The following is a 17,989-nucleotide window of genomic DNA, read 5'->3' on the forward strand; positions in this document are numbered from 1 at the left end:
TTGTGAATGCTCATTTTCATCTAATTATCATTCTGTAAAATTAAATTGACAGTCTATAAACTGTAAATTTCTTTCCATATATTCAATTCTTAAACAAACTTTTGAAAAACATTTGTGATGAATAGTGACGATTTTGATTTTCGACGACTTGCTTGAGGTTCTTCGAGTGCTTACAGACTCACTTTTTTCTTCAGCGCTGAAGTTTTCTGCTGAAAACATGTTTGATTATTCAAAGGGACACCTCGAAGATCACCCCTTCAAGATTTCCAACCACAGTTCGGGTTCCGGTTACTTCATTGATCTTCATTCCATGCCGAGCAGCTTCTTCAATAACTAATAAATCCATGCTGCATAGCAAGAACAAATAAATTTTAAAATTTAACAGAACTATTTAACTTTTTTTTGAACTTACATTACTTCAAAAATACAGTTCTAAATAAACAATCATAGATTTTCTCTTTTAATACGTGTGGGCGTTCGAGCATTGGGAGGACCTTTCCCTAGTACGAAAGGACTGGGAATTGTATCGTATCCCGAGACCGTATTCGTGTCTCGTAGGGAAATACAATAGCTAAAAAGAAGAAAAAGAACTGGTTTACCCCATTTGGTGCATGATTTCTCTTGCATAAATTTGCCGTTATCTTAACAAAGGCACTCAAAAAACTATGCTCTAAAAGGCAGGAAATCATAAAAGACGATAGCAATGTAAATCGGGGAACTCACATCTTTGCTCGGGATACGTAACCTAGTATGAATTTACAATTTCCTCCTCGAATGCGAAGAAGTTGTTCTGCGGTATCAAAAAGCAACGGAACGCTTGACTGCTGAAAGCTTGCATACTGTCAAGGGATTTTCATTTTCTCAGTCATAAGAATATATTTATAGAAAACCATAAGAAAAGTTAAAAAGATGATAACGAGGAATTAATCAGGATATAAATGTCAGCTCCGAGTATCAGATCAAATCCTCCCGAGTGTTTCTCCAAAATTTGGTTTATGTGAATGGAATTTCCCCAATCAAGCTTCTCAGCTGCTAGTTCTGCATGTATGATGTCAGCAAAAAGTTATGACCTAAGCATGAATATAAAATTATAAATTCATGCTTAGTATCTGTTTCCCTCACCAGCGCAACAGTTGGCGTTCGCACCAGGTTCATGGAGCTCAATGTTTTTCTTCAGGATCTGAAAAAGAATCAACAGTGTAAATCATCAGAATATGCAAATACAAAACGTGACCTTTTTATATATAAGATCGAAAGCAATTTTGCAACCTTGCCTTCAGGACTTCGTCATTGTGGTCAGTTAACACAACCTGACGGCAAAATCTGCCGCAGAGTATTCCGGTAACTCCTGCATTTCAGGATACACCTCCAATTTAATTAGACACAGGATTGTCATAAGGCTACATATATTGAATTTTAAAATTCATAAAAGAACCGATGAAACTTTTGAAAAGAAAAAGGGAAATTGATAGGGCTTAAAATGTAAGTCTGGAACAGCATCACCTAAATATAAATCATCCTCTGATTCGATGAACTACTTTCACACTCCTCTATATTTTAAGTCTCTTTCACTTCTAAATTATCCATGTAAGACACCAGAATACATATTTTGATCATCTATACATATGACCATAAGTAGAAATAAACTATACAGATATAGAAAGAGATCATTTCACTTACAGTAGTACAACCTCCCAACAAAAACTACTTTATGGGAGCATGCAACCGAAGAAAAGGTGTTATGTCAAGCCATTGATTTCACAAGGATCTGGTGCAAGAGTAACTGACAATCGACTGCCAGCAGTCCAACACCTACAGTCTCAAGCTAACTTGAGAGTCAGTCAAACTGAAACCGACCCCATGTAACATGTGCATAAAATGAAATATAAAAAGAATGAGAAACTAAAGGGAGAAAAAGGTAGTTCATCGGCATGCTATCTAACTATATCAGCTAAATATATTGAATTTAAAAAGCGTTTCTGGAAAAAAATTCATCGAAAGCGAAGCACATTTTAGTTCATTTGTCTTTCAAAATTGTTACTCGGACAAGAAATAACCCTGCCCAACTTTTGGTTATAAAATAGAGACAGAGAACAAGAAATAGAATAGGCTTACGCCATTACTCACCTACACCAGACCCTAACTCAATAACAGAACATCCTTGTAGCATCTCAGCATTTTTTGAGAGATAGTCATTCAAAAGCATAGCACCAGGCCACACCAGTTGCCCTGTCAAATCAAAATCGGCTGTCTCACAAATAGTTAGTACACTATTTGAACTATCACTTCTTATTAATTAGAAAAATATTACTACTGATACATATTTAAAACATATGCATAGAAAAAAACTATGACGAGTACCATCAAGGAAATGATAGCTTTTCAAGCTGTCTAGCATTCGGATTCTGTGTTACAACTCAAAAATACACAATGAGCAAAGCGAAGAAAGTGGGATAGTAACTTTCAAAATTTCAGCATGTCTATTTAAGATTGAATGAAATCGAATCCTATTGCATCTATGCTGAAAAACATTATATATTTTTCGTAAATGTAATAGAAAAAATTCTTTCGCACTATTAAATTTTCTTGCCTTTCATATCCACCTACTACTGATAAAAAAAAAGGCGATTCTTACTGCATTCTCAGTAATTGTGAGTATATTCTCCCATAAGTCATAACCTTAACCTTAATTTTTCTTACAGGTTTATCAAATAGCTAAAACAACATGCAATTTTCACTCAATTTGAGTATATCCAACAAAAACAACTGTAAACAAAAAAGGGTTTGGCATAACATTTTCCCTTGTTTAGAAGTTACTACTATAATACAAATGCAAGAATTCAAATCTACTCAATTCTGTGTACTTCAAAACATCTAACAAATGAGAATAAATTAAGTAAATAATCACATAAACTCACTAGAGGCAGATTGGAGACAGAGGAGCTGAAGAACATGAGACCCAAATGTAAAAGTTGTCAACTTGTAACTGCAAATCACAAAAAATATGAACAAACTTCACTTAAATCTTATTTTATGAAACTACAGAACAATCAGAAAATGAAAACAATACTAGGTTAGAGTAATTACTCATCATTGATAAAGAAAGATTCATCTAAGCAAACAATTTCCTCTTCTTCTGCTTCTTTTTCTTTTTCTTGTGTTTGTTTCTCGGGAAAATTATACATTCTTGAGCCAAAGCAAGTTACTGGAAACAAGGGAAGCAATAAACTTTATAAACCCTACTTTGCTGCTTTAGCTCAATAGAAGCTGAACAAAAAAATAACCAATTTGAATTTGATTGTTTAAAAAAAAAAGAGTCTGTCAACAAAATTGTTCCAAGTAGATCATCTATTTTGACTTAACCATCCAAAAATATCTCATCTTTTTTATTTTTTCATTTATGACCAAAACTTTCAAAATTTTTAATTTTAATCTATTTTTTATTTTTGAGTTTCAATTATAACTATTTATTCAAATTTGAGTGGATAAAAATTTAATATACGCTTTATATTACTTTATATTTAAACTTTTTAATAATAAATCATAAATTAGAATGATATGAAGCAATATGAAGGGCATATTTTGAACTTTTTTTCATTTTAATTTGAACAAATGGCATAATTGAAACTGAAAAATAAAAAATGAGCCAACATTAAAAAAATTTGTCATAAACGAAAAAATTATTTTCAACGATTAAACCTTCCATTTTTAGGACATTGATGATTGAAAATAGGATAATTTAAAAACAAAAATGTTTTCAAATAGACATTTCGTGGACCGGGTTCTGGCCATGTTTGTCGGGTTTTATTATTTTTTACTGTTTTTCACTGGGCTTTTTAGAAAAAAATTGGCAAAAAATATAAAAAAAAAATTGTAATTTCTTCAAAAGTACTGATCAGTCCATAATTTTTTTTGGGACATAAATAAGCTCTTGTGGTTTTTAAATTGAACATAAGAACTCTTAAAAAAATTTGCTTACATGTAATTAAAAGGTCTATCCCCTTAAAAACCTCACACCTTTTAGCCCCAATTCGATTGTACACTCACATTGCAAAACTACCAATTTTAACCAAATTACGACCTTTTGGTTAGAATTGCACCCTCAATCATCAAACTGGCCTCTTTTTATTGAAAAAAATATTCAAATTTAAAACTTTATATTTTAACATGTATTATAAGTAGTGCTTAATGTTATAATAAAAATAAAAAATACTTCTTTCAAAAATTGTAAAACTTAATACTAATTTTCTATTTAATTTTAACTAATATTATGTTAAAAAATATTAATTTTTTTTATTAATTATAAATTTCAATATATTAAATTGGTTTTACCCCAAAATAAATAATTCCATAACTTTTATTTCCACAGTCGCCTCTTCGTACTCCGACCATCAACCTAAAAAACAATGTCACTCGTCTTCTTCGAGACGAACTCAGATATGAGTTTGTTTCAGAGAAGGCGAATTTTTTCATTGGAGAAGATGACAAGACGAAGGTCGTCTTCTCCAGATCTGGAGAAGACGACCTTCTTCAAGTCGTCTTCTCTATGGAGAAGACGAACAAATCTGGATTCGTCTCGAAAAGACGAACTAAATCGGGATTATTTTTTTTTTGAAAATTTGATTTAAATTAAATTTAAATTAGTTTTAAGAAAAAAAGACAGTGAAGTTTAACGAGAGTGGAGGTAAAAAAAATTCAATATAATATCAATACATATTAAGTAAATTATTATTAATTTATTTTTTTAGAAAAGATAGTATCTTTGTTTTAACGATAAAATTGAGAACTATTTAGAATATTTGTTAAATTTTAAAGTATTGGAAAAAAAAGTCAATTTGATGTTTGAGGGTGTAATTGAAATCAAAAGTTGTGGATTTTTAAGTTTGAGGGTGTAATTGAAACCGAAATGTCGTAATTTAGGTAAAATTGGTGGTTTTACAACGTGAGGATGCATTCGAATTGGGATTAAAGAGGTTTTTAAGGGGATTCGCCTAATTAAGAAGGCCCTTAAGACAGTGATGTGACCATAAGCAAATGAAAAAAAAAAATATGATCCTAATAATTTATCATGAGTGTATTTTGGTCTTTGATATTTTTCAAAGTGCAAATATGACACATCTTTTTATTATAGCTGGACATTTTTTTCACAGAGAATTATTTTTTTTGGTATTTGCAATATCAATATTTTAGATGATTTTATTATGCTAAAAGTCGAGAGTGAACGATATTTAAACTAATTATAGTAATAGTTATGGGTCAGAGCATGGGTTTTCTTATTAATTATTTTTTTTATTTCTATTTATTCTTTTAATATGTAGATTCCCCACTGAGGTGTAAAATTTAGTTTGGTTAGATGGGAGGAAATAAATTAGAGATAAGGTAAAATATCCATTAAATAGTGTCAACTATAGTTGTACAATAGAAGAAGGTGACATTGTTGATTTAATTTCAATGCTACATTATGACTTATGTGTATGGAAATATCTTTGGAGGTTTTGTTAATAATCATGTATACTAGAAATCAAAATTTAGAAACAATAGAAGGTGACATTTTACTTTTTTTTTATTAATTTTATGAGATGTTTTGAACGAATTCCAACTATGAAAAGGTAGCTTTAAATTTTTTAAATTCAAACTAATTCCATTCGAAGTGAATAGATCCTTTACAGGAGGAAAAGCTCTAATTTCACGTTTTAAACGGCTGCATACATGAATATAGTTCGAACCCGCGACCTCATTTTAATCAGGAACGCGTCTTAACAACTCACCTGTTTTATATGCTATATACATGATTAGTTTTATGAGATATTAATGTATGATTCACTTAAACTAATTAATTTGGAAATATCTTCATATTAATGTATAATATACTTCTTTTGATGAATATGTATAATATATTCATACTAATTAATTTGGGATATCTCGTATTAATGTATAATATATTTATACTGATAAATTTGGGTATATCTTCATATTTATATATTGATAAATTTGGGAATACCTTCTTTTAAATTAAAATATACTCCATAAAACTCTAGAGCAGGAAAATGTAAAGGCTGAAATGGGAAACACTGAAAAAAGATAAAATAAATTATTTTACAATCAATAACACATTATAAATACCGAGTTTGAGGTTTTATAAATATTTTCAAAATCAAAAATAAAATGTTAAAATTTGAAATTTAAAATTTAAAATATTTCTTTATAACATAAATATAAAATAATAATAAATTAACACAAAATGTATTTATCTATCCACAATTATACCTCATTTGTCAATATTATAATTTTGAAACTTTATTCAGTTTGATCCATCAATCTTCGATCTTCAATAAATATACTCACAACTCATTTAGAGCAGACATGACGCAATATTATTCGTCCAGGTGTATGAAATTTATCATACTTGACATAAACAACATTAAACCACATCTAGCATTAACCCGCTGCTCAAGAGACCCTTGTACTATATCATTTTTGTTCAAAAAGTCCTTAATCCGCTGGTCAACAGGTGTATGTAGAGGGACTTTTGGAACAACATCAACATTAGTAACTCATTTTTACTGTTATCGATTATGTCCGTTAACAAAAAGATCAACAAACGGTTTCACTATCTCTATTAACAAAGGCATCAACAACAATTTTTTTTATCATATTAGCAACATTAAATATGTCAGGAAAATATTTTCAAATTATCAATAAAAGTCGAACACATTAATCTCAACACTATCAGTCGAAAGTTATTAACCAATCACTTTTTAATTAATATTCAAAATAAATATCATCTTGAAAATGTTTGGATAATACAAAAAAAAATATAGTCGCCAAAATTTATAAACTTCATAAGAAGCGCCAAAAGCTGTAATATCACGCCAAGATTTATGATACAATATCATACCACAATTTTGTTGGATTTATAATATACTTGGTAGATGAGAATTTTTTTATATTACCATTCAAATCTAAGAGAGTGGTGTTCAAACCTGCCCTTCTCTAAAAAGGAATAATCAAGCTGTAATATAGTAATTAATTATGCTCTTGAAATATCAATATCCAAAAAAGATAAGGTAAAAAATAGAATACTCGGAAAAGGATGGGTCATTATTAATATTAAACATATTGTATTCAAACAGCAAGAAAAAATAAATCTATAATTGTCTAAGCAATTAATGTTAGACAAAGTTGTTGGCATCCATTGATAGAGATGTAATGAACCCGAACCAACTTTGAGCTATTCGAAATTGACATAAAAATCATTCAAAATCAACTCGATTAATATCAAGTTAAACTTAAACTCAAATTAATTAGATAAAAAGGCTGAAAAACTATCCACCTTTTATTTTTTTTTCAATAGCACCATAACCTTATAATTTTTTCAATAGCACCCTATTTCGTATTTTTCGGTTTCAATAGCACCTAAAACATCAAATTGAACTTTTTTCATTTGGTTAATATTCAAAAAAAGTCTTCATATATATCATAAGTTCTAAATATTCTATAATGTTTTAAATTATGCATAAACGTCATCTTCTTCACAAATAAAAAAAAATAAAACTAAATATTTAATTTTAAATTTAAAAAAAAAAACGAACCCGTTTGAGGAAGACCAGCGAGCTGCTGGTCTTCCCACATGGAAGACTAGCAGATCTGGTCTTCCCCATGGAAGACCAGATCTGCTGGTCTTCCATGGAGGAAGACCAGTCTTCCGAGAAAGACGAGCTGGTCGTCTTCCTCCGGAGCGGGTTCAATTTTTTTTATTTAAAATTAAATTATTAATATATATTTATTTATTTTTTTTGGATTTATTTGAAAGGTTTTTAAGTTAATGGACTTATTTGAATTTGTCCAAATAGAAAAAAAGTATAAAATCACCCTTAAATTTAATTATTTTAAAAAGTTTAATCCTTATAATAATAAAATCATCTTTTTTTTTTAAATTTAGGGTGCTATTGAAATCGAAAAATATGAAATAGGATGCTATTGAAAAAATTATAAGGTGAGGGAGTTATTGAAAAAAAATTGAAAGGTCGGTAGTTTTTCAGACCTTTTGCCAATTAATTATTGAATTGATTTCTAGCTTCAGAATAGTCAGCTCGATAAGTACGTCAGCCTAATCGAGATTTAATTAATATTTTTATCTTTTATAATTATATATATTTATAATAATATTAAAATTTATATTTATAAGTGAGTCGAGTTGAGCCGAGACTAGAGCTTTAGATATAGGAGCGGAGTCGAGCTCGAACTTAGCAGTGATTTGAATCGACTCGGCTCGGTTACCCTTCAAAGTGGCGTTGAATTTTCTAAGTCAATCAAATCACTTCTTAATCTTGAAGTGGATTTCTTTCAGTGTAATGGATCTTAGCACATTGTTTTTTAGAAAGTTTTCAACTTTATGGAGTATTAGAAAAACAATCTATAATTATTACAAAAACAATATGTTATGAAAAGATTGTCATTTGTGACTGTAAAAAACAAAAATTTGCATACTTTTCAAGTTTCCACTCATAAAATCAAAATCTTTATTCTTTTTGCCGGCTTTCAAACGCCAAAGATGAAATCAAAGTCCATTTGTCACTATTTAACCAATGCCAATTTTATATATTTTGTATTTCTATCAGTTAAAAGAAAAAAAGTTTACAAATTGACCCTTTTTTCATGCTTAGAAACTGCTAATCTGATACTGATATGGGCAAGTTTAGGACTGATTTGAAATGGATTTTGATCTGTTTTTTTGTTGTTTCTTGTGGTTTTGATTTGTTTGTGACAGTTGATGGTAGTTATGTGAAGTATAATACTGGCAGTGGAGTTGTACCTGGAAAAATTAATGTTCATTTGGTAGCTCATTCTCATGATGATGTTGGTTGGTTAAAAACTGTTGATCAGTACTATGTTGGATCAAATAACAGTATTCAGGTTTTTCTTTTCTTGAGTTTGCATGTGTTAAATTGATCTATGTTGCACGGAAACTTATGGAATTCTACGTTTTGAGCATTTCATTTGGTTTTTGTTTTCGGAAATGCTTATAAACTCGGAATCTTTAAATTTTTAATGTGAAAGATGTTTTTTCGTATTTTATTTTAGTGTTTCGGGTTTCAGCATTTCTGTTTCCGTGCAATATAGTGTTATGATTGTGTAGTATAGTTAGTGTTAGTTTTGTGACTTGTTCTTGTGGCAGGGTGCTTGTGTTGAGAATGTGCTGGATTCAGTTGTGGTATCACTACTTAGAGATCCGAATAGGAAGTTTATTTTTGTTGAAATGGTAAGCGAATCAGATTTTCTGTTAGTTTGAATTTCCGTTGAGTAAATGTTGAATTTTTGAGAGTTTGATTTTTACATTTCGTAGCAGTTGGAATATAAAAGAATTAATATGATGATGACTGGTATTGAATTCAGTTTGTTTATTAGTTCAAATGTAATCTGCAGATTTCATTGTATAATTAATCAACTTATGATTTACTATTATTTGGACATCTCGAGCTCATTTTGATAAACAAGATTATTTTGTGGTTTGCGAGTTTTTTTGGTAATGCATGTCGGAAATTTATTTATTGTAGTTATGTGAAGGGTCAAATATTGCTATCTAAAGAAGCTTATTAAATGAATTATAGGCTTTTTTCCAAAGATGGTGGCTAGAACAAAGTGAGGGAATACAAGATCAAGTGAGGAAACTTGTAGATGCTGGCCAATTGGAATTCGCGTACGAAAATCTTAATCATATAAGAGTGCTAAAGAAACCGAAAGATATAGGCTTGCTTGGATAGTTTTTTTGCTATGTATGATAAGCATTTGAATTTTCATTTGCAGAAATGGAGGCTGGTGTATGCATGATGAAGCAACTACTCATTATATAGATATGATTGACCAAACAACTCTCGGTCATCAAGCGATAAAGGCGCAATTTAACAAGACTCCTCGTGCTGGTTGGCAAATTGATCCGTTTGGGCACTCTGCTGTGCAAGCTTACCTGCTTGGAGCTGAGGTATTTGACCTTATGAATGCTCAATCAGCCAACATGATGGTTCACTCGCTTCATTTTGAATGCTGTTATCAGTAGCCTCCTATGTTGCACGGAAACAGAAACGTTGAAATGAGAAATCCTGAAACATGGCATTTTTTATAAGAATATGTGTCAGAAGTGTTTTTGGAAACGAAAACGTAGAGTTCAACAAGTTTCGGTGCAACATAGTAGCCTTTATAACGATAAGAAGATTTTAACTCTTTAATGTTCTACAGATTTGTTAGTGTATTCTGTTGGCTTATCCAGCTTAGAGTTTAATACGTTTTGAATGGTTTTATTGCAGCTTGGTTTCGATTCTGTTCATTTTGCAAGGATTGATTACCAAGACAGAGCAAAGCGCAAAGCAGATAAATCTCTCGAAGTTATATGGCATGGTTCCAAAACTTTTGGTTCTTCCTCTCAGGTTTTTAAAAAATTCCTACTCATATTTTGTCAATACTTGGTTTGTTTAGTCATGTTTACAGTTTCTATTTTTATTTTGGTTCCCACTTCAGATTTTTGCCAATACATTTCCTGTTCATTATAGTCCTCCGCCGGGCTTCCATTTTGAAATGTCTGAAGACTTTGTACCCGTTCAGGTTCTAATATATCTAAGAGTTACTTTTCTGAATTTTCTATGAATTTTGTTCATTGAGCTTTCTCTTGATGTACTGCAATTGACATTACAGGATAATCCTCTTTTGTTCGACTACAATGTTGAGCAGCGGGTTAATGATTTCGTAAATGCTGCTATGACCCAAGTAAGATCTCTGAATTGCTTCGATTTTAGATGAACTTTTTGTAAGATTTTCCAATATCACAGTATCATTTTTGGCAGGCAAATGTGACGAGGACAAACCACATTATGTGGACTATGGGTGATGATTTTCAGTATCAATATGCCGAGTCTTGGTTCAAGCAAATGGACAAATTGATCCATTATGTTAACAAGGTAGGCATTGTATCTAAGTCGCATGAAAACTTCTCGAGTCTCTATTCTGCCGTTCCCTTTCTATTCCTAAAAACATTTTTGAGACTCCAAAACCCTATATTTATAAGCTATCTTATAAAAAATATCACTCTCCATTTTTCTTTTTATGTTTCAACATTTCCGTTATCATGCTGCATTATACATCTGTACTCAATCAATTTTCAACATACTTTCTTTAAACAAACAATTGTTGTGCAACTTCCAGGACGGTCGAGTAAATGCCTTGTATTCTACACCTTCTATCTACACTGACATCAAGAATGCAGCAAGTGTATCTTGGCCACTAAAAACCGATGATTATTTTCCGTAAGCCTTGCTCGTTTCTTCTCTTGCATTTATTGTTCATCGATCCTCTTGGTAAAACAAAGTCTTAGAATGAACTGGTTAATATATATATGCTTGTCGCTTGTTTAATGGCAGGTATGCAGATAGCTCGCATGCCTACTGGACTGGATTTTTTACTAGTCGCCCAGGCTTAAAGCGATATGTTCGAGAACTAAGTGGATATTATTTGGTATAACATCAAAACTAATATACCTTGTTGTCATATAAGCTTTAGAACAGATGATAAGAAAACTTGTTATCATGAAAGCTCTGGCAGAAACAATTTTTTCTTGAGTATATTTCTAGCACAAGGATTATGTTCATGTCTATAACAACAGGCTGCAAGGCAACTTGAGTATTTTGTTGGAAGAAAATCTGCCGGTCCAAACACTTATCGTCTTGGAGATGCTTTAGGAACAGCACAGCATCATGATGCTGTTACTGGAACTGCCAAACAACATACTACAAATGACTATGCAAAGCGCCTATCTATTGGAGCATCTAAGGTAATACAGGGGAATTTTGGCTTATGTATCATCCTTTGTTGCACTGAAATTTCTCAAGTTCTACTTTTGAACATTTAATTTTTGTTGCGTAAATGTTGCTGAAACTCCAAAACTGTATACATAATACATATTCCTGTAAAAAATATCATTTCGTAGTTTTCTGTTTTGACGTTTTCTAATTCAGTGTTTCCGTTTCCATGCTACATAGTTATCGTCTATTTATGTTTTGCTTCAGTACAGAAATGTTTGAATTGCTGAATTCCTTCATTGCACTGCTTGAAATCAACTTATTATATAGGCTGTAGATACTGCAAATGCTGCTCTGTCATGCTTAGTTAACAATAAAACAAGAGATCAATGTGCAGCACCTGTATTGGATTTTAGCCAGGTACCTGTTCTTCTTTATTTTCATTTTTCTCTTCTATCCAAATAATATATGATTTTTCTGTTTGAACTGCAAAAAGCATCAATGATCCGGTAACTATGGATCAGTGTTAAATATCGTCAACTTACTGCTTCCGGCCTAATCAAGCTACTTTTCCCAACTTGCAATATTGAACAGTGCCAATTACTGAATATCAGTTACTGTCCGCCTACCGAAGAAACCGAAAGTGGAAAGAGTTTGGTACTATTTTCATATTTCTCCAACTTTGGCTATAAGAATATTTACACATATTTTGTATAAACTGTCTGCAACTGATTGACTTTCAGGTTGTGGTAGTGTACAACCCACTTGGATGGAACCGCACCGACATTATTAGAGTACCAGTAAGTAGAAGTTTCTTCTGTTAATACTTCCAAGAGAAAATAAGTTTTTCTTTCTGAATCAAGATTTAAATGACAAGGCCTTTATAGGTAAATGATGCCAATCTTGCTGTCTCTGATTCCTCTGGCAAAACCATTGAGTCGCAGTATGTGAACATGGACAATGTTACGAGCAACTTAAGAAACTTCTATTTGAAAGCCTATGTAGGATCTTCGTCCAAACAAGTTCCGAAATACTGGCTTGTCTTTCAAGTCTCCGTGCCACCACTCGGATGGAGTACATACTTCATTGCCAATGCGCCTGCAATAGGTAAAAAAAGTTAGATTTTATTTTTACTTTTATGAATGATTCTTATTTTATTTCTCTGAAACTGAAATAATGCAGGGAAGAGGAGAAATGGACCTTCTGTCGGAGAAAGTCCACAGAATGACACCATTGAAATTGGACCTGGAAATTTGAAAATGTACTTTTCTTCTACCACTGGCCAACTCAAACGAATGTATAACTCCAAAACCGGGGTAAGTCGCTTCACATTCTTCTCATGTGGAAGCTTTAAAATGCTGAATAATCTTTCACCGCCATGAATGAGCATTAGCATTAGCACTCAATACATCATTTTCTTATATGCTGTCTGTGGAGATGCTTTTTGTGTGTAGAGATCATCGATAATTTGTTGGTCATTTCGTACTAGGTTGATATACCAATCCAGCAAAGCTATCTTTGGTATGGTTCAAGCTCTGATTTCTCGGTATGTGATTTCTGTGTTTGATCAGGATTTTTATATTCTGTTAGTTTCATGAAGTTGACATGACAGTGATATTTGCAGCAACCATCCGGTGCATACATTTTCCGGCCTGATGGGTCGCCCCCCACTATTTCTGCAAGAACTGTGCGTTCTCTTCTTCTTTCAGTTTTCCTCTTTCCGATTTTTGATGTGCTTACAGCATTGTCTAATTGTTCTGATGTTCAACCAGAAGGGCTATAATGTCAAACTGTTCTCATCAGTTTTCCTCTTTGCTTTTATTCTATATTGCACGGAAATGAAAAATGGAGAAATAATATTTTCTTACCAGAATAGGTTATAACTTTAAAGTTTCGGCGTTTCAAAAGCATTTTGGGTAATGGAAACGAAATGCTGAAACATAGAACTCGATAAGTTCCCGTGCAACATAGCTTTTATCATCACTACTAATTATGTTCACTTGATGTTTTGATCGAATGAAACATTTTGAATGTCTTGTATGATCCACAGGTGCCGCTAAAGATCTATCGTGGATCAGTAGTTGATGAAATCCACCAACAGTTTAATTCATGGATCTACCAGGTCATTTTAATATAAGAGCATTGTTCACTATTTAATGGTCATTAATTACTAGAGTTGATCATAAAATTAAAATGATTGCAGACCTTTATTTACTGTTTGTTAGAGATGCTTTTTGACAATAGATTTCCTTAACTCTTGCCTATGCATGTTTTATTAGGTAACAAGGCTTTACAAAGACAAAGAACATGCTGAAATTGAATACACAGTGAGTTTGGTTCATCCTTTCCCGAATACGTTAATTATGCCAGAGACTAAGAGCACCTTATTCTCTAATATTATTTTTGCTTCTGTGATCAATAAATATTTCACTCAGTAGATTAAAATTAGTTATTTATATCAATTTTTTATTCTGAAGATCGGACCAATTCCCTTAGAAGACAGTCTTGGGAAAGAGGTTATCACAAGATTGACAGCAAATATGGTCACAAACAAGGAATTCCATACCGATTCTAATGGAAGAGACTTTCTAAAACGGGTAACTCTTCGAATAATTTCTCTGTGTGGTCTTAAATATTTTATGACATCTTATGGAAGAATATGGAGAAAATGCAGATAAACTAGTATTATTTCATGGAAGAACATGCCAATTTTATGTTATTTCCTTCTTTGGAGTTTATCTTATCAGGCAGATTGATTTCAAAATGCTCGTTATTGCTAATTTGAAATGATATGGCTTTTTCGTTGCAGATACGAGACCATAGAGCTGATTGGAACCTTACAGTTACAGAACCTCAAGCAGGAAACTACTATCCGGTCAGTTTCGTAATCCAAAATAAGAACTATATATTAAGTTTATACATCTACATGCATGCATAAAGACTTCCAAATTATGATGCTGATTTCTTGCAATAAAAGGTTTCTTTCTGCTTAATTTAATTATTCCTTTTCATGGTTTGAAATAGCACTTTAAGATAGAAATCGATCTTTTTACCATTTAATGTTCATTTTTTTGCTATTGTTTTAACTCATGAGAAAATGTTTATACTTTTTTCTCGAACCCTTAATGCCAAGTTCGAATTAATTGTATATGCTCATCAAGTTGCTCAAAATTGGAAACACTGAAATGATAAATCCTTAAACATGAAACGGCAAAATGTTAATTTTTATAAGATTCGTTGTATATTTGTATATATAAAGTTTTTGAGCTTCAAAAGTATTTCCGGAAATAAAATGCAGAAGTGTAGGACTTGACAAGTTTTTGTGCAGTACATATACATGTAACGAAATGTTAATTTAAATTGGCTTACTGACTAAAGCAATTTCTGTTACATTAACATTAATCCTTTGCTGAACTCCCAGATTAACCTTGGAATGTATGTAACGGATGAAAAATCTGAATTGTCGGTCTTGGTTGATCGTGCCACCGGAGGATCCAGTCTTCAAGATGGTCAAGTAGAAGTGATGCTTCACAGGTTGAAATAGTTATATTATTTTTCCTTTTGACTTCCATGATCATACATAGGTTTTAGAGTCACAGATTTTTATCCGATTGTTGTTTCTTTTTATAATGCAGGCGTACACTCTTTGATGACGGCAGAGGAGTTGGTGAAGCTCTTGATGAAAGTGTTTGCATTGGAGATAAATGTGAAGGACTAACTGTACGTTATCCTGTGACATTATGAATACGGACAAACAGAAACGAAAAATGACAAAACAATATTTTTTTACAAGACTAGATTATAAATATAATGTTTTAGAGTTTCAGAAGCGTTTCTGAAAATAGAAACGAAATGCGGAATAAAAAAAGTCGACAAATTTTCATGCAACATTGACTAACACGTTCATATGCGTTCTTAATTCTTATCCCATCTGGAAATAATAATTTAACATCCGACTCAACTTCTGAATTCAGGTTCGAGGGAACTATTATTTGAGCATCAACCCGAAAGGATCTGGATCATTCTGGCGACGAACAACTGGCCAAGAAGTTTATTCACCGCTTCTTGTAGCTTTCACGCACGAGGTAGTATATCTTCCTTTACTTGCATCGATCAAAACTACGATAAACGTAATTTTTATCAAGCAATTTACTTTACAGACAGAAGAGAAGTGGAAATCATCATATTCGACTAGAGGAACGACTATGGATCCCGACTATAGCTTGCCTCCGAATGTTGCTTTGATTACTCTTCAGGTATTGTAGAATGAATCTATATTTCAATAGTTTTATCTCTTTCTCCTTCTGAATATCATTGTACTGCAGGAGCTTGATGATGGAAGTGTTCTTCTTCGTCTTGCGCATTTATACGAGGTACCAAGTCGCATCGAATATTACGCTATCTATTGTCCATTTTCGAGTTCTATGTATAGCCATGTTTTTATTTGATAATGTAAATCTCATCCACTGATATAATGTTCTGATAATTAATGTGGTTAGGGGGGAGAAGATGTGAATCATTCCACACTTGCTAAAGTTGAACTCAAGAAGATGTTTTCTGGAAAAAAAGTAAGAAAGCATATTATTATGGGAAAGTGAATTGATAATATTCATAACTAGGATAAATATATCTTGAATAATAAATTTTGTCAATTATATTCAAGAAGCAAATAACATAGATTGAAGGGCCTAATGGATAAAATCATACCATAAGACATTATTCAGTATCTTAAGTTATTTTTATGATAAATTAGTCCATATCTGAATAAAATTATCATTTTTTTTATAAGAATTTGAAAATCATAGATTCATAATAATAGCATAAAAAAATTGATAAAATTGGATAGAGTATCTCTTGAGGATTTTTATGGTTTTCTCTCCAAATATGGACTAATTTGTCATAAAAATAAGAGGCTAAAATAAATTTTGTTTTTATAAGTTATATCCTTCTTCTTTTTTATTTGCTACTTAGATATAATTGACACAAATCACAAAATTATTGGACAAACAATCACAATTTTTTTACTTAACCTATATTTGTCAATTTCATTATTGTTTCGTATATATTAATTCCTTTTGCCTATTACTATCATTGCTAGCAAATTAAGCATATCCAAGCACACATGCAAGGGTCCTTGTAAAAAATATTCATGAACTTTTAGCATGTTGTGCAATATTAAAATGAAGTTTTATTCGGTAACTTAAAACACGAACTATTATTTTTTTACTATTGGAGACACCAAGCAATTTTATGATGATGTGGACGTTGGAATAGTGTGTGTATATTCCGGCGTCCACATCGGCTTTTTTTTTGTTAAAAAATACTCCGGTTTGCAAAAAAATGATAGTTCGTTATAAATTGCCCAAGTTGAAAGTTCATATTAAAGTTGCAAAATACGTTGGTGATATTCTTTTTAAATTGCCAAAGTTGAAACTTCACTTAATCAATATGTCTCGTTTCAGACACTTGACGTTTCGGACACGAAACCTCATTTTTAACATAGGAAAACCTTAAAATAACACTTTTTTCCGTGTCCGTGTCCGTGTCCGAGTGTCCCGTTTCCTCGTGTCCGTGTATGTGCTACCTAGATTAGATATGTATATGAATTTGGCTGGTTGATGTTTAAATTGGCAGATTAAGGAGGTAAAAGAAATGAGTTTATCAGCAAACCAGTTGAAGTCAGAGATCAAGAAAATGAAATGGAAAGTTGAAGGAGACAATGAAAATCAACCATCAGCTGCAGTTAGAGGCAGTCCTGTTGATACTTCAACTCTTGCTGTTGAGCTTGGTCCAATGGAAATCCGTACATTTTTGCTTAAATTTTGAAATTATTGTTCTTCATTATTTCTTTCATTTGGAATAATGAAGTTTGTAATAAAATTCTTAAGAGTCATGTTAAGCATTAAACTTGTATTAAGTTCTTCAAATCTCACTTTATAGGAATAAATGTAAATTATTCATTGAGCAATAAAGCGAATATTTGAAATTTAAAACGACTAAATATATAAGTACGGCTTGAACTTCTCTCTTCTTTTTATTGAATCTTAATTTTTATTCCTTCTCTTACTCAATTTTTATCCTTAATCAACACCATCAATCTTCACCTTTCAAACCACAGCACCACCAACAATAGTTTGTCAGCCCCTGTCGCTTGTCATCCACCACTTGTCAGTCGTCAACCAGCTCGTCGGAACCCCCAC

General features: G+C 31.8%; 2 protein-coding genes across 4 annotated transcripts; one reads left to right on the top strand and one right to left on the bottom strand.

Annotated features, from left to right (window-relative positions):
* Window positions 1–56: 56 nt before the first annotated feature.
* Window positions 57–3,323, bottom strand: LOC126686669 (uncharacterized). The gene is made up of 8 exons (XM_050380815.2): window positions 3,088–3,323; window positions 2,919–2,986; window positions 2,128–2,247; window positions 1,275–1,348; window positions 1,123–1,180; window positions 937–1,038; window positions 724–832; window positions 57–347 (listed from the first exon to the last, which is right to left on the bottom strand). The coding sequence occupies exons 1-8, from the start codon at window positions 3,183–3,185 to the stop codon at window positions 230–232; spliced, it is 747 nt and encodes a 248-aa protein (XP_050236772.1). The 5' UTR covers window positions 3,186–3,323; the 3' UTR covers window positions 57–229.
* Window positions 3,324–8,405: 5,082 nt separating this feature from the next.
* Window positions 8,406–17,782, top strand: LOC126686065 (alpha-mannosidase). 3 transcript variants are annotated; one of them, XM_050380084.2, is made up of 29 exons: window positions 8,406–8,916; window positions 9,179–9,262; window positions 9,612–9,700; window positions 9,808–9,982; window positions 10,305–10,424; window positions 10,516–10,599; window positions 10,690–10,761; window positions 10,839–10,952; window positions 11,197–11,297; window positions 11,412–11,505; window positions 11,654–11,821; window positions 12,120–12,209; window positions 12,384–12,446; window positions 12,533–12,589; window positions 12,677–12,896; window positions 12,972–13,105; window positions 13,279–13,335; window positions 13,414–13,476; window positions 13,840–13,911; window positions 14,069–14,116; window positions 14,267–14,386; window positions 14,599–14,664; window positions 15,211–15,323; window positions 15,425–15,509; window positions 15,764–15,874; window positions 15,950–16,045; window positions 16,115–16,162; window positions 16,289–16,357; window positions 17,424–17,782. In XM_050380084.2, exons 1-29 carry the CDS (start codon window positions 8,689–8,691, stop codon window positions 17,613–17,615), a joined length of 3,033 nt encoding a protein of 1,010 aa, XP_050236041.1. In that variant the 5' UTR covers window positions 8,406–8,688; the 3' UTR covers window positions 17,616–17,782. The 3 variants fall into 3 exon arrangements, with proteins under 3 accessions (XP_050236041.1, XP_055962394.1, XP_050236043.1); XM_056106419.1 differs by lacking the exons at window positions 8,406–8,916; window positions 9,612–9,700; XM_050380086.2 differs by lacking the exons at window positions 8,406–8,916; window positions 9,612–9,700 and having other exon boundaries at window positions 10,548–10,599.
* The last annotated feature ends 207 nt before the right edge of the window (window positions 17,783–17,989 follow it).

Source organism: Mercurialis annua, linkage group LG6 (assembly GCF_937616625.2).
Source record: "Mercurialis annua linkage group LG6, ddMerAnnu1.2, whole genome shotgun sequence".
In the NCBI taxonomy this organism is placed as follows: Eukaryota; Viridiplantae; Streptophyta; class Magnoliopsida; order Malpighiales; family Euphorbiaceae; genus Mercurialis; species Mercurialis annua.